Source organism: Triplophysa dalaica, chromosome 19 (assembly GCF_015846415.1).
Source record: "Triplophysa dalaica isolate WHDGS20190420 chromosome 19, ASM1584641v1, whole genome shotgun sequence".
NCBI classification, from domain to species: Eukaryota; Metazoa; Chordata; class Actinopteri; order Cypriniformes; family Nemacheilidae; genus Triplophysa; species Triplophysa dalaica.
The window spans coordinates 6,347,237-6,362,796 of NC_079560.1; the positions used below are offsets into that span (position 1 = coordinate 6,347,237).

The 15,560-nt window shown below is 37.8% G+C and overlaps 1 protein-coding gene across 2 annotated transcripts in view; it reads right to left on the bottom strand.

Annotated features, from left to right (window-relative positions):
- Window positions 1–14,262, bottom strand: part of unc5da (unc-5 netrin receptor Da) — a 156,050-nt gene extending 141,788 nt beyond the window's left edge. Inside the window, exons 1-2 of one of the 2 annotated variants that reach the window (XM_056732053.1) lie at window positions 11,692–11,832; window positions 4,574–5,032 (exon numbers count right to left, since the gene is read on the bottom strand). In XM_056732053.1, the coding sequence (XP_056588031.1) occupies window positions 4,574–4,664 (91 nt within the window). In that variant the 5' untranslated portion in view covers window positions 4,665–5,032; window positions 11,692–11,832. Of the gene's footprint in view, window positions 1–4,573; window positions 5,033–11,691; window positions 11,833–14,250 lie in introns of those variants that run through there. The other variant, XM_056732054.1, reaches the window with a different exon arrangement.
- Between the last annotated feature and the right edge of the window lie 1,298 nt (window positions 14,263–15,560).

Below are 15,560 nucleotides of genomic sequence, written 5' to 3' on the forward strand. Positions count from 1 at the left end.
GCCTCTTACATCTCTGTCAATGTTGCAATTGATTATTAATACATTAAATATTCATATTTGGGAGCTGTATTGATTTACACCAAAGAGACATGTCGGATCATTTTTCAAATACAATGGCCAATAGCAAACTCTGTCACAGACAGGTAATGAGGGGAGAACGCATTAAACTAGTTTACATTTCTTTGACTACTGCATAGGGTTTGATGCATGTTATCCATCAAAAAAATAATTACGATATGAGTGTGTATGGATGTTAATTTATCATTTCTGCATTCCAGTTGGATCCTAGAATAAGAGAAATTGTTATTGGACCAGCACACAAAAGCTTTTTTTCAAGAATAGCCAAAGTCCATTAAAGCTGACCTCTATCCCACACACTGCGTATCTACACTTATTAATAACCTCTTTTACATTTCTTCTTTCACCTACCAGTCAGTCCTTTTCTTTTTCTTCCCATCTAAAAAACAACAACACCACCATGCACAATGCAAAAGGTTTAGACCCGAAGTGGAAATATAAAACAGATATTTACACCGAAAGAGCACTCAAGATACAGAAGACAGTTCGGGACATCTAGAGAACCTTTAGTGGTCTGTGTGCATGCTGAAAAGGTAAATAGATGGAGGGCAGGAGAAGAGAAAGGGAAGCACTTGTTTCTTAAGGGTTCATGGTTCATGGTTAATAGTGCGGGTTATGGCTGGGTGGTGAAACCCAGGGTCAGTGGAGGAAGGACAGCCATCTTCAAGGCTCTTCGTTCAGCGCTCTATCAAAAGCACTCCGAAGAGATACAAATGAAAATGGAGAAACGGGAAACAAGGCCACTTAGGAGGAGAGAAGCGAGGTGGGTGCATGTTCTGGGAGAAGCGAGCGCCAATACTTTAAGGGCTCTGTGAAAATCCGTAAAACTAAATGAAACAGCAAGGCAGAGAAATGTTTTCGAGACAGCTGCGTTTTAAGCTTTCACTGCGAATTTGCTATCGGCCTGTCAGGTGGAGTGTGCGGAGCTGTGAGGAGTGTGGAGCGGAGTGCTAGGTTTTCCCTAGTGGGAAGAGTGTTTGTTTTAGGAAAGTTGGAGCGTTGGAACGTTGGTGTTGTTGCTAACACAGTCAGCACTACGATGATGTCACCTTTGACAGTCATTAACAACCTCATTCCTAAATGTTAGAAATGTGTACATTTATTAGCGATTAGCCTTAATACGAAACGCTTAGTAAAGATTAAAAAGATATTTCAACCAATAATGAAAATTCTTGTCATTTCAAATCTGTATGACTCTGTGTCTTCTGCAGAACACAAAAGAAGATATTTTAAAGGATGTTGGTAACCAAACAATGGTGGGCCTTTGACTTGCATTGGTTTGTGCCTGCGAAATTTGAACAATTTGAAGATGCTTAAATATTCCAGTTTATATTTTTTTCTTTGCTTTTGCAAGACACTTCATACAGTTACAATTGCGCTACTCTATATTTTTGATGACTTAACATATATTTCAAAAGGTGGGAAAATATAAATAAAGAGTGAGTGCTTCCAAGCTTTTGTTAGTCTATGTATAAAAATAAAGGTAAATTATGCGATGGAGTGTGGGAACAAGGTGTGGGAAATGTAAAACCTGGAGTGGAGTTGGAGAGGAGTGATTGTAGAACGCGTTGAGGGCAAATTGCCATCACTCCACTTCTTTCACATACTCAAGCTCTAAAACATGGCAGTTCTGGTGGTGTTATGGGTAGTTATGCTGACAATTTCTGAATTCAGAACCCACATTTAGGTATGTAGTCATTGTCAGTCAAGAGAGCTGTCAATGAGCACCTATTACAGTATAAGATGAACATCTAAAAAAATACAACGTATCTATCCACCCCCAAGCACTCATAAGGAAATGCATCTGACCACATAAAAATCTAAGAATTCCTCAGCCTCCCCCAGGATCAACCCTGCCGACCTCCTGGTGAAAAATTCATGTAGTTATTCAGATCCTCCCTCCCTCTGACAAATTTATGAGTGCCAAGGTTGTTTTCGAGAGATTAAACGTGACCTTTGTCGGTTTCGTCAGCAAACATCACCCATATAAAATCACAAACCTCAACAAATTACACACAACACCCTTTCACACAAATACAAAAATCGCATGTGCAACTCTTGAAAAGCAAGCAGCATCTCCTGAGGTCTTCCACAGGGATAAAGCTGGCTTTCCATGTTGGAGCTATGACAAATGACGAGAGGATTCCATCAACCTAACAAGCAACTTCTGATCCAGCTATGCTCCATGGTCCCTGAGGATAAGTAGACCTGGCCCTCTTCGTGCTCTCATAAATACTCTCCACCAACCAGCACCGTGACAACCTCTCACAACACGACCAGCTCAACATTTCTCTGGGGATATCACTGATGCATTCTGGGAAATGTATGTCTTGGCGTTACAAGATTCTTGCCGACAGCACGATGCATCAGCGTTAACAGATGTATCTCGAGAATATCCAATGAGCTCAGTGTTATATCGTTGCACATATTTATGACACATTAATATACCATTGCACAAGTCATATTAAATCACGTCGCTGCTGATGCACACACACAGTAACACACACACACTCAAAAACACAAAGAATTTTGCCCTACATTGCAAATGTTTCTCTTTAAACTAAAGTGTGCATCAAAAAGCATGGCGTAAGCTGCGGTCTAGCGATACCGGACTATAAATTAAACATTCCTTATGTTCAGATGAAATCCACTGGCTTTATTCATAACGCATGCAATGAGAGAGCCTCTCTGGAGACTTCAAAAGCTACTTAAACTTATTACCATTTGCCTCTATCACTGAATCAGAGACTGTTACATCTCCATCTACTGCCGCCGCGGGGCTACAGCTTCATTCTGTGTCTCACATCAACTTTATGAAAAAACAAACAATACATTAAAGGAAAACGACATTAACGTTCTGACCACAGGCAATGTGGCGAACGCCGTAACAGTTTGGGTTTGTTTATGGTTTTCGATAACAGGCTCGCTCTGACAGTTGTGGAACGTTTCCAAACATGGATGCGAAACAATAGATAATGTCTCGAGGTGGTGTAAGTGAACGTGACGGACGATTGGATATTTTAATGACACGGTCTCATTTACATATTAATGAATTCTCTTAAATGAGGCAACAAAGCAGTCTCTCTCTGAGAAAAAGACATACATTACGTAATATGGTCTTAATGCTGGGGGAACAACTTATTAATTATGAATGTTAGGCCAAGCTGATTTCCATAGTTTAAGGGAAGAAGGAGGTTCAAATTTAGAGGGCTAATTTGACAATAGACTTGCAAATGGTTTATTATAAAGGATGCTGGTATCAGGAGGTCGAGTCTGGCTCAACAAATACAGCGAGATGCTGACTCAAATCTTTATTATTGAACTTGAGTATTTAATCCAACTAATATGATAGCATATCAAAGAAACCACATGTTCAGCATGTTCATAGAAGACAAATTCCAAAATTTAACATGAATGACCCTCACAACCAGCTAACAACAATGTCTTGATCTGCCAATATGAACGGTGGCCCTAAGGGGTAACTCGGGTAATAACAGCGTACTCGGCCAGTAACAAGACTATCAACCTCAAATTGCCCACTTCATAGCATCAGGTTTATTTATAAGTGTTTTGTCTCAAATTGCAGAAACGGCAACCGAGCAAATACATCAATTAACAAACCTTTACTGTAGGTTTTATGCAAGGACAAAAACAGCATTGGCAAATAACCCATTGTAATTGGACACTTGTTAATAAACCTCCAATTTAGCTATCTTAATTGAACATCTTAATGATAGTTTTTGTACTTGTCTACAGCATGCACTGTACACCTATTTAGTGCGCATCAGTGACTCCTGTACAGATACTTTTGTTAAACATGCAGCAAGAAACGCAGCATTGCTCTTAAAAAGTCATATTGTACATATAAATTATTATAATTGCGCGCAGAGAATTAGTCTCAAATTCGTTATGAAGCTGACTTTAATTATATGCTTTAAAAATTACTTAATTAAAATGAAACTTATTATAGCGCACAAAATGGCACTTCTCCCATTTAGAACATTTGAAGACTGAATCGTGGGGAATGGGATGGAAATGTGCTTTCACGCCTGTTGCGCTGCGCATCTCGCGGCACACACATGCAGTCACGCACATGGGGCAATACATACGGACACATGCTAACAAAATTGCCGACAAGAATCCAATTGAAGACTGTCAATTGCTTTATGCACACGTTTACGGAATAATGTGCGCAAATGTGTTGCTCTCTCTGCACTGGCACTGAGCTTATCTGTGGCATTAAGCGAAATAAACGTAGTGCTGCCTACAGGCACCAATGGTATGAGATGAACTTATCCGTGGGTATTACCTGTACATGGGTGTATTAAGTTTAATGCGCATTTCTGTCTCGCGCTTCCCATGGACTGATAAAACCTAATATTCACAAGCACATTATGGCAATTTAGGAGCCCACGAACTCTGTAGGATAGATGATAACCGTGGAAAAAAGTACATCGTATCAATGTCATTTGTGGAAAGACTTAAGTTCTCTTACCTCGAGCCATCGCATTGGGCAGCAGGAAAACGAGGACCGCGAGAAAGCCAACGCAAGTGTAACGTCCCTTCTTTCCAAAGCGTCCCATCATCGTTGCGCTGCTCGTCTGCGTCCCCAACTAAACCGGGGAGCCGCTCGGACGCTCTCGTGCATGTGCCATCGCTTCCCTCGGCTTTAGTAACAGGTCTCTCCCGTCGCGATAAACCCGAAGTTCTGCGATCTTCTGCGACTTCACGTGGATCTCACTCAGGAGAAAGTAGCAGCATCTCTTTCATCCGGGCGGAGCGCGTGTGGTAGTGAGCGCCGAGCGGGTGCGTCTCTCGCATCCGTGAGACTAAAATAATGAACCGGCTGCGCGCTGGCCAATAGCGGAGGGTGATGGAGGGCGGAGGGAGCGCGGCGGCTGTCCTCTACCCCGCTGCCGCTCAACGGTACGCGGATGCGGTGGGAAGTGACCAGCTGTTCTAGAGAAAAGGATGAGCATACATGTCAGATGTCTTCTAAATTCGAGATGACATGTGAACATCTGGTAACGTTAGACTTGTTCATCACGGGTTGTATGGGGCTCCGCGGGGCCTCTGCATGGGGTGGGAGCTGCGCTGTACATCCGAGTAGAGGAGATGCTATTAACACATTCTCTTGCGTGTAATTATCGTGTAATAGAAGGATGGATTTATTCAAACATTAATAGCCTAATAAATACCCGGTAATATGGAAGTTAATTATTCATATACTATAACATTTACAGAAAACAATTTACATTAGTATGGGCTCTGTGTATTTAATAAACTACAAACAGAAAAATAAACGACTCTTTATCAATTAATTAAACAGTAATCACAAATAGTTTTACCTAGAATGCAAACAAATATGCAACATGAGGAGACGGAATGTTACTTTAAAAAAATGTGTAATATACAAATTACGAATAGCCCCTCAACGTCACTTAAATAAATAGCATAAAATGAACTCATCAGCATCTCTAACAAGTAAGTCTGAGAAGTCCTTTATAGTCCTTGCTAGATTGTGCTTAGATTTTGATGTTGTAACGTTTTTAAACATAAGCATTCAGACCCGAATTTTTATCTGACATTTATTTAAATGAGTGCGTCTGATCCTCTCTTTTCAATTGGCTGGTTATCATTTCTTAATTATCTTTCAGTTATAGAGATTAGCCCACAGTGACAGTTCAGACACTGTCAAAGATGTTACAGCGAGTGCCTCTCATGCAGTATTATTGCCTGTTCTTTCTTCCACCTGGCAAGGCAACCATCACTGACCACATAATTCATGGGGTCATTTTGCTCACCGGCAAATAAACCCATATTAACACCACATTAAATATGAAAATATCTTTCTGTGCTCGATAATTGTCCGTCCTTCAAAATGCGTCTAGACGTACCATAATGGGACTGAAACACATGGTTACAGTCCAATAATGATGCTGATTAAACATGACTCCCCATAGCAATGAATTCAGGGCATGATATTTATAGTGATGAGAAGCGCCACAATGGGACCCAAAGTTGAGATTAAAAGTACAGCAGGGAGAGACGTCTCAGATGAAAAAGCACATACAGCTACACTTTAAAGTAAAGAGCTATTCCCACCCTGTCACATGCTTACACGCTGCCAGATCCACTAATAGAACCCACCGAGAACATCAACATAATAGCAGCCTGAAGCATTTGTTAATATTTGGTGCAATTTGTCTGAGTGTGTCCTACCAAAGTCCACATGTGTATACGCGTGTGCATGTGTCGACCTTGTGTCCAGGGTTAAATGTTTAACAGGCTTTAAATATCTCTCTGTAAAAGCGACTGGCCTCCTACCCTGAGGACAAGAAACACTCACAGTTGTCCTTTTTAATAGACAGAGAAACCCCATCAGAGACAATGAGACAGAATTTTTGTTGTGGGCCATTAGTTGCCCTCTAAAATGAGATAGCGAAGAGCAAATATCAAGAGTTGGCATTCGGTCTATTATGGGCTGTCTACTGTTGTATGCTTTTGCGATTTATGGCCTATTCCAAATTGTCCAGGTGGCAACAAGCTTCTTCTATGCGTACGGTTCCGTTTACTGGGAAAATGAATATTTGCTGCTTTTTAAATTGAGGTATTTATAATCAGCTAATGCAACACAATTTTTCAACATTTAATTAAATTCAGGGTATACAGACCATGTAGATTACTAAAATGGAAGTTTACTTAATGCATTTGCATTGGGACTACACTTTCAGAAACAGGTAGAAAGGCTTTCATTGGACAGCAACTATTGAAAAGTTCCTAATATTTGCCATATCGGTATAAATATGGACTATATACATTTGGCAACAATATGTAACTTTAAGGCACTAATATGCACTTTTTAGGTGCAACAGTGTACTTTTTGAAAGGGTAGCATCCTAGTGACCGTTTTGGTACCTTTTTTCTTCCGAAATTGTACATATACAATTTTAATTGGCAGTACATATATCCAAAACCAAAACCTGGAGATGATGTGACTGCTAGATTTACAAATGTTCATTTCGTACTCTGCTAAATAAAATCATTATTTCGCCATTAAATCTACAACACATTACTGGCAAAACTGCTGCAAAGTTTTATAGTGTATAGTTTCGTGTTTAGGTACATTTGGAATGAATCTGTATAGGTATCCTCTACTTGAATACTTCAGACCTTCCAGCCTGATCTTAAAATTTTTGAAAACATAAAAACATAAATGATTAGTAGAAAAGAGGTCATAATGAAGCCACACCCCTTAACTTAACCATCAACAGGAAAAAGCAGATCATGTTAAAATCAACAAACAAGATCATATGAATTCATACAAAGTAGCCATCTAATAAAATTGTTAATAATTACAGTAATATTGTTTTGGACACAGCCTCTGGTAGGATTAACAAAGAAACAAATTTAGAAGTATGTTCTAAAAAGCTTTTTAAATTTTTTATAAAGCATCTATTGAGTTGCACTATTCAGTTGCACGGTTAGTTAGTGTGCTGTTTCAGTTCCACCACAAACTTTTCAACACTTTTCCTCATTCTCAGTTCATGGTGCACGCCACATGCTGCTACAGTAATTGGTATAGAGGAAGACATTTGTTAATGTCACTTGTGTGCCCATCTACGAGACCCACATACAACCGCAAACATACGTTTGGTCTTGTAAGAGAATGAAAAATCGCTTTACACATGCAGCGCAACCCCATAAAGCGGTTTGAAAGTCACTGACAGAGGCATGTCAAGGCAGTTTAGCTCTCCTTAATGCATGCACCCTGTCGAGATAAACACTTATTCCTGCCCACAAACGTGGGAAAAATCCTAAAAGAGCTTGAAGAGCTGAAAAGAGCGAGCCGTCAGAGGGCTGTATACCAATGAAAAAAAGGAGGAAAATCATGGGTCGATCAACGCTAATGCAGGAAAATTAGACAAGTAGCATGAAGAAAATATCTTTATATCACATGACATGAAGACTGCTTGCTGGACACGTGAACTACCATAAGTGAATAAAACAATGCGTAACGGCTTTTATGACATGTAAGGCTTGAATTTTCTTGTGCTTACCTTAAACGGAAAGTAAAAAACGTGACCTATAAATCATAATTCTGTCATAACTCGTACTCCTTGTGTGGTTGTGTGTGTGTGTACAAAAATATGTTTCGAATAATGTTAGTGACTAACAGTGTCAACATTTCTTTTTATACCATGGTGCTGTTGAATGGTTCAATCTGATTGGTTGACAAACGTTCTATGGGTATTTATTAACTTTCACTTAAATGCTATGAAGGTGTTACAGGTCTGCTGATCACATTACAGTTCCATATCACTTCGCCAAGTTTACACAACATAAATGTTATTTTGTAGCCTTCAACCGCACACAAAACCCTGCTCTTGATCTATAATGTTGTGTGCATCTTTAATGCATAGTTTTAAAAACATTGTCCTGATGCAATTCTGATGTCACTGAAACTACAACTAAATAAGAAAATCCTTGCAACTTTTGTTCTTCGGAATAAAAGCTTAATCTCCCACACTTTTTGTACAGTGACAGGTGACAAATGCCCAGAGACTTAAAGCATGCAACTGAAAGGAGTCTTACCACAGTTTAACATCATACATCATTGTACACCACAACAACTCATGTTCTCACAAACTTTAAAGAACAAAAATCCTTTCGTTTCTTGAAGGGACAGAGCCGAGCAGTGGGAGCCGAGAAACCCCCAACCCTCTATAGCTAGTTCATGCATTCTTTATTACAACTAGAAGATTTTGTTGTCCAGATTAGAAGAAATGGCATCTAACGGTGCAGCGATTCAGGTCTAATGAGGGATTTGAAACAGATACTTTGATTTTCACTATTCTAGATGTGTTTGTAGAGGTCGGGATGTGTTTTTTTCCACTCAGTGGTTGGCCTCTAAGTTACTCTAAAAGCTTTGATCATTCCAAGGCTATATTCCCTTAAAAGTTATCTTTTCTCCACCTGTCTACATCTAGGATTCGTCCTAACTAAGACATCTGGATTTGCTATAATTAAGGGTCCTGTCCCCAGGTAACATAAACCTTTCATAATTCACTTTGCGCTATTTGATAGGCGCTGTGCCTCAGGCTTTGTGGTCTCATTAAAGAAAAACTAAATTTGCATTTACTTGGTTTTTACAGCATGTGTGGGCATTTGGGAGACTTCTTGGAGAGGAATTTCCAGAGGTTGATGTGTAATAGACTCAAGTAGGGACTCGAGTAGTCCTTGAGCTAAATTCGAGCATTCCCAGTTTCGAAGGTTTAAACTGGGTCAGCATCCATATGTAAGATGAGCTTGCATTTGAGAGTTGAGGACAAAAAGTCAAGTAGTTTGCTTGTCTCTACAGCTTTCAATACATTTCTCCCTCTCTGACACTCAAACCTCTATGTAACACACCTTTTCAATTTAGTCGTATCATTTATAGTACGTCTGTGTAAAATTAACATCCTGTTGCATTAGCAAGAGGGCTTGAATTGAAATTCAAAATTTACACTGAACGAATTCCGCTGCTAAAGAAAGAACAAATCAGCCTCTAATTACTTCCTCAGGTATTGGTACAGTACATTGAGATGAATATTCATGCTACAGTTTGTATCACTGATCACAGAACTACATTTAGACTTCTAGGGAAATCGGGGGAAAACGTTGAAAATCAATCTTAAGGGTAAATTTATACTTCGTTTGAAAGTCGAATAACTCTGGAATATATGGTGCAAAAGTTTTTCAAAATGTTGAGAAAATGGCCTTTGAAGTTATTAATTGGAGGCGCTGTATTAGGCCGTTGCTTAGAAGAAACAGGTTTGTTTAAATGTTCTCTATTGAGTTATTGCTGTAATGACGTTTTAGAGAGTATATGAACCTGAAAGCTGAAATTCTAAGCTTTATAGATACCAAACTTGAGTGGGTAATTCCCTTGAGTGGGCAGCAGTGAGCGATGTTTGTAGGCCTGTTTCCAGACATTTTTGTAAGTGTTGTGCAGAACCCACTCACAAAAATAACGTTTTTGTATACATTTACAGTAGGAAATTAAAAAAATCTTTATGGAACAGAATCTTTAATTAACATCCTAATGATTTCTGGCATAAAAGAAAAAAACAATAATTACATACAACGCATTTTTGGCAATTACTAAAAATGATCCCATGCTACTTAAGACTGGTTTTGTGGGCCAGGGTCACATATGACCTTCTTGTAGAAATCTGGCACAACACAGTGATATTTAGAATATGCTTATGCACTATTAAGATTTGAGTTACGGTGATAATAATTTAAATTCCAGTTCCTCACACAGGCTTTAGTATTGCTTCAGAAGACTTAATAATAATAAAGTACATACAGTAAGTCATACAAACTACTTTTGTGTCATGTTTTGATCTGGTCCTTAACCATAAAATAAACATATTTACCATGGTAACATAAGCCATTGATTTACTGTATAAACAGAATAACCAAAAATGTACTATGTCTGACAGTTACCATTTCAACATTCATGTCTGCAGTAAAACTAAGGTAAATCCTAATCAAGTCTCTAAAAACAGGTTTACTAAAGCATACCATACTTATTTTTTCCATTTTCCATAAGGGCATAGCAATTTACTTTCACTGTGTAACACTTTGGCCAATTATTTCTGCAAAACAACTCTGGGTTTGTGTTGGGAAAGAAATGCGAATGAGAAAATGACATGACAATTTTTTGGGGACTCGCAAACTGTTTCTTTGAAACATTTTTGTCGTTATATAAAAATCTGAGAATTTAAATAGTCTGAAGGATTCTGTGATCAAAAGAAATGGAAGAAAACCGCTTCATTCACCATAGGCAGAACTTCTGTTAGGGTAGTTAAAACATTTCTCATTCTGCTCTTCCACTAAAATTACTCAGACTGCCACATTTAAAGTGGCCGTTGAACTATCTGTCCTTCATACTTTGTTCTGATGAGCACAAAAAGTCCATCTAACTGCAATTAACCAGTGAAGAGATCCTGTTCTGCTCCTCTGAGATACTAGAGGGGAATCTGAAGTATGCAGTCTTTTTGAAATATGAAAAACATGACGCACATTTTTTGTAACCTTGTTTAAAGCAGCAGAAACATTAAAGAACAGAGAAAAGTTTATGAGGCATAATAGTTAAAGGTACAGTTTGTAAGAATTTTGTAAAAAAAAAAAAAAACACTACGCCAATGATATATATTTTTTTCAGTTGAGTACTTCCACTACCTCAAATGTTTCCAACTGCTTTTAAATCCTGAGAAAATCGCCATTCTTAACAGTGGACCGGGGCCGTTTAGTCGCCCATCAATGGCGTCATATCCGCGTTACTCTTTGTTACCCCCTTTATTGACGTAGCATCCGCCTGACACTGTCATAGATAGATGCGGAAGTAGTTTGCAAATGATGTTGGTCCATTCAAAATAACTTTTACCATGACTGATTTGAACACTTAAAACTGCGCAGTGTTATCGCACAATCGAATTGGACAATAACTGTAACATCTATGACTAACAATTTAGTTTTAAACCTTGCAGTACTCGGGTCTACTTCATTATAATGAAACAAAATAAATTCATCAAACACAACATTTATAAAACTTTGTAACTTTACCTTTTCCGGATACATTATTTCTCGTTCCCGTCTGATTGGTGTATCACAGCGGTACCATCAGCGGTGGAGGTGAAGACAACATATCCCATCATTCCACGCTTCTACACAGCGTCATCAAGCTACACGATAGTTGTTGTTTTTATCATGCGCTCTCTAGCGGATATTGAATGAATATGCATGCTATGTATCACCGATCATAGAACTACATTTAAACTTCGAGGGAAATCGGGGTAAACGCATAAAATCTTCATATTAAAATGCCTGAATAGAACATAGGGCATAAAGCTGCAATGGGATATAACAATTTACAGTATAATATATGTGACACTAGACGAAAAAAAACAATCTTAAGGGTACATTTATACAATCTCTGAAAGCCGGAAGCTCTGGAATATATAGGTGAAAAAAGTCTAAATATTGAGAAAATGGCCTTTGAAGTTGTTAATCTGAGGCGCTGTAGCAGGCCGTGCTAAGAAGAAACGTTCTCTATTGGCTAACCGCTGTAATGACGTTGAAATGTTCAAATGTTTGTGTACAACAGGAAAACAAACCTTCCAACCAGGGGCCCGTTTCAATAAGGAAGTTCAACCTACACCGAGTTAAAATCTGAACTCTGAGTTGATTTACTCTGAGAATCGCTACTCTGAGTTTTCAGTTTCAAACCAACGGATTTGAGTTAGTTCAGTCCACTCTGAGTAAATTCACTCAAAGGGTACGCGCGTGCAGCATGGCGATGAAAAGCCATCATCAATTGAGTGAAGATAGCACGATTTACCATGGCAACGGCACGTGACAAAAAGCGCTCTGTTCATTTCTCGCCAATGGAATTGAAGGTACTATTCCAAGTGTACGGTGAATATGAGCACATATTTATATAAAAGAGCAACACAGCCGCAGCAGCAAAAGAAAGAGAGTTGGCGTGGGAGAAAAGTGCTTCACGTGTTAATGCGCAAGTTTATATGTCAATCACTTTTATATTTATTTTGTTGAAACTGTGAAAATGCGAATTATATTTAACGCTCTCTCTCTCATGTAGGTGCAATCCTTCTGCAATAAAAAGATCTTGGGAGCAGCTGAATATGAAATATACGACGGCGTCGTAAAAAAAAAAGATTTCGATAATAAAGTCGAAATGTTACGAGAATAAAGTCGAAATATTACGAGAATAAACTCGTAATATTTTGAGAAAAAAAACACAGAATTGCTAGAAACAATCGCTGTGGAGGATTTCGTTGAATCCTACTTTAGATTAGGATTAAGCAATAAGGAAATTCTTTGTCTTTTGGCGCATCATCACGGAGTTATAATTAGTAAAAGGACACTGAAGCGATCATGTAGGAAACTGAATTTATTCAGAAGAAAAAATCAGACATGAACTACGAATAAACTCACTGATTCAGATGCTTAAACATAATTTATACTCTTAAACTACAACTTTCACGAAAATAAAATACGTTTTACGACGAGTTTATTCTCGTAAACATTTCGACTTTATTCTCATTACATTTCGACTTTATTCTCGTAACATTTCGACTTTATTCTCGTAACATTTCGACTTTAATCTCCTAACATTTCGACGTTATTCTCGTAACATTTCGACTTTATTCTCGTAACATTTCGACTTTAATCTCGTAAAATTTCGACGTTATTCTCGTAAAATTTCGACTTTATTCTCGTAACATTTCGACTTTAATCTCCTAACATTTCGACTTTATTCTCGTAACATTTCGACTTTAATCTCCTAACATTTCGACGTTATTCTCGTAAAATTTCGACTTTATTCTCGTAACATTTCGACTTTATTGTCATTACATTTCGACTTTATTCTCGTAACATTTCGACTTTAATCTCCTAACATTTCGACGTTATTCTCGTAACATTTCGACTTTATTCTCGTAACATTTCGACTTTATTCTCGTAACATTTCGACGTTATTCTCGTAACATTTCGACTTTATTCTCGTAACATTTCGACTTTATTCTCGTAACATTTCGACTTTATTCTCGTAACATTTCGACTTTAATCTCCTAACATTTCGACTTTATTCTCGTAACATTTCGACTTTATTCTCGTAACATTTCGACTTTAATCTCCTAACATTTCGACGTTATTCTCGTAAAATTTCGAATTTATTCTCGTAACATTTCGACTTTATTCTCGTAACATTTCGACTTTATTCTCGTAATCTTGAATTTATTTTATTTTTAACGTGGCACTAAAACGCCGTCGTAGAAATACAATAACATCATTCATTCAGGAAAGTTTAAAGAAATAAAATGGTCTTGCTAGTAAGATGCCTGATTGGGAAATGTTAAATAAACTTCTTAAACTGGCCTTAAAAGTTAAGATAAAACGTCCAAACGGGGCCTCACAATTCTCTCCCGACATAAATATAATTCTCTGCGAATTAATGCAGCTTCCTCATCTATGGGTTCCTGAATAAACGGAAATGCCATTTTAAATTCTGTGTGACTAAATAGAGCGCGATTAGGAACACGAATCAATAAACAAATGACGTATGCTATTTCAACACCGCTCGCGCTCTGAGTTTGCGCTTACCCTGCTTTCTGAAACGGCCCCAGCTCTAATACATTATTAACGCTTCCGGGTTTTTGACTTCCGCATCGTTTGACGCAGGGTAAACGATGTTCCGGTTATATCAATATCCAAGTACAATAACAGTGTCTGGATTAAATGTCTTCATATAAATAATGTAAACGATCTTAATACCTTATTACCCCCTGCTTAAAGTTAAGATCTTAATTTAAAAACACCTACTACTAGTACTACTGTACTGGACTTAATATAAAGTTTGTACGCTTATGGGACAGCAACCTGAGGCAGGTATTTGCTGATTTTAACTACTGAACTGCATATAATAAATCCAGAGATGGTGTTCTCTGTCTCATTTTGTTCTTTATGTCTGTCTGGTTTGGTTCTGCATTATATCGATAAAATAAACGTTACAGTAATGGCAGCGCGCTGTGCTGGAAAGACATCACCCAACTCGCATCCCACTTTCTGTTTTACTCAAGGGTGCATTGGATCATTGCCATGCATCATGTATGCGTGATTTATTATTTCTGCTCTGTGTTACTGTGATAGGGGAGTGAATAATTGTTTTTGTAGCCTATACAGTATATTAAAATGAACGAAAGACCATGATTATTCAGAATAATTAGAATCTTATGTGTAGTATTGTAAGCGACCCATTAAAAATTTGGAGAAGAACAGTACAGCTGTTTATGGTAAGCATTTTATAATAAGGTCTAATATATTAATATAGGTTACAGTGCAATGATACTTTGTATTTCTTGACCTTGGTTCATTTTAAAGTTCTAAATTTATTACGTTTTCACAATTTAAGTTTTAACATCTTACATATGGTATTATAAATGAACAAATAATCGTATTATTATTTATTTACAATAAAAAAAGAAACCACCTTAGCAGTTTATGATATCTTATTTACTAACAAATTTTAACGAGTTACACTGTTAACAGTGTGCCAGCATTTTTAAGTAATTTCTTATAATACAATGACGTGATCTCATTTCAATACAATCTCAAAAACACTTAAATGAATATTAGCAATCTGAGTGCACAAAACAGATAAATGTATTTAATTTGAATGTTGCAAAACAAGACAGTACAGATAAACACAAGTAGCTTTAAATGAAACAAGCGCATTTTATTACGATGGGATATGATCTGTAGCGGAAGTTGCTTTACCCTACGGTGACGTAGTTTCCGATTCATGTGAACAAGGCTTATGGCTCCCAACATGCGCAGCCCTTAACATCCAAAAGCTAGGTCTTTGTGCCTTCTCTGCTGCCCCATGTCAAAATAAAAGGCCATCTATCTGAAAG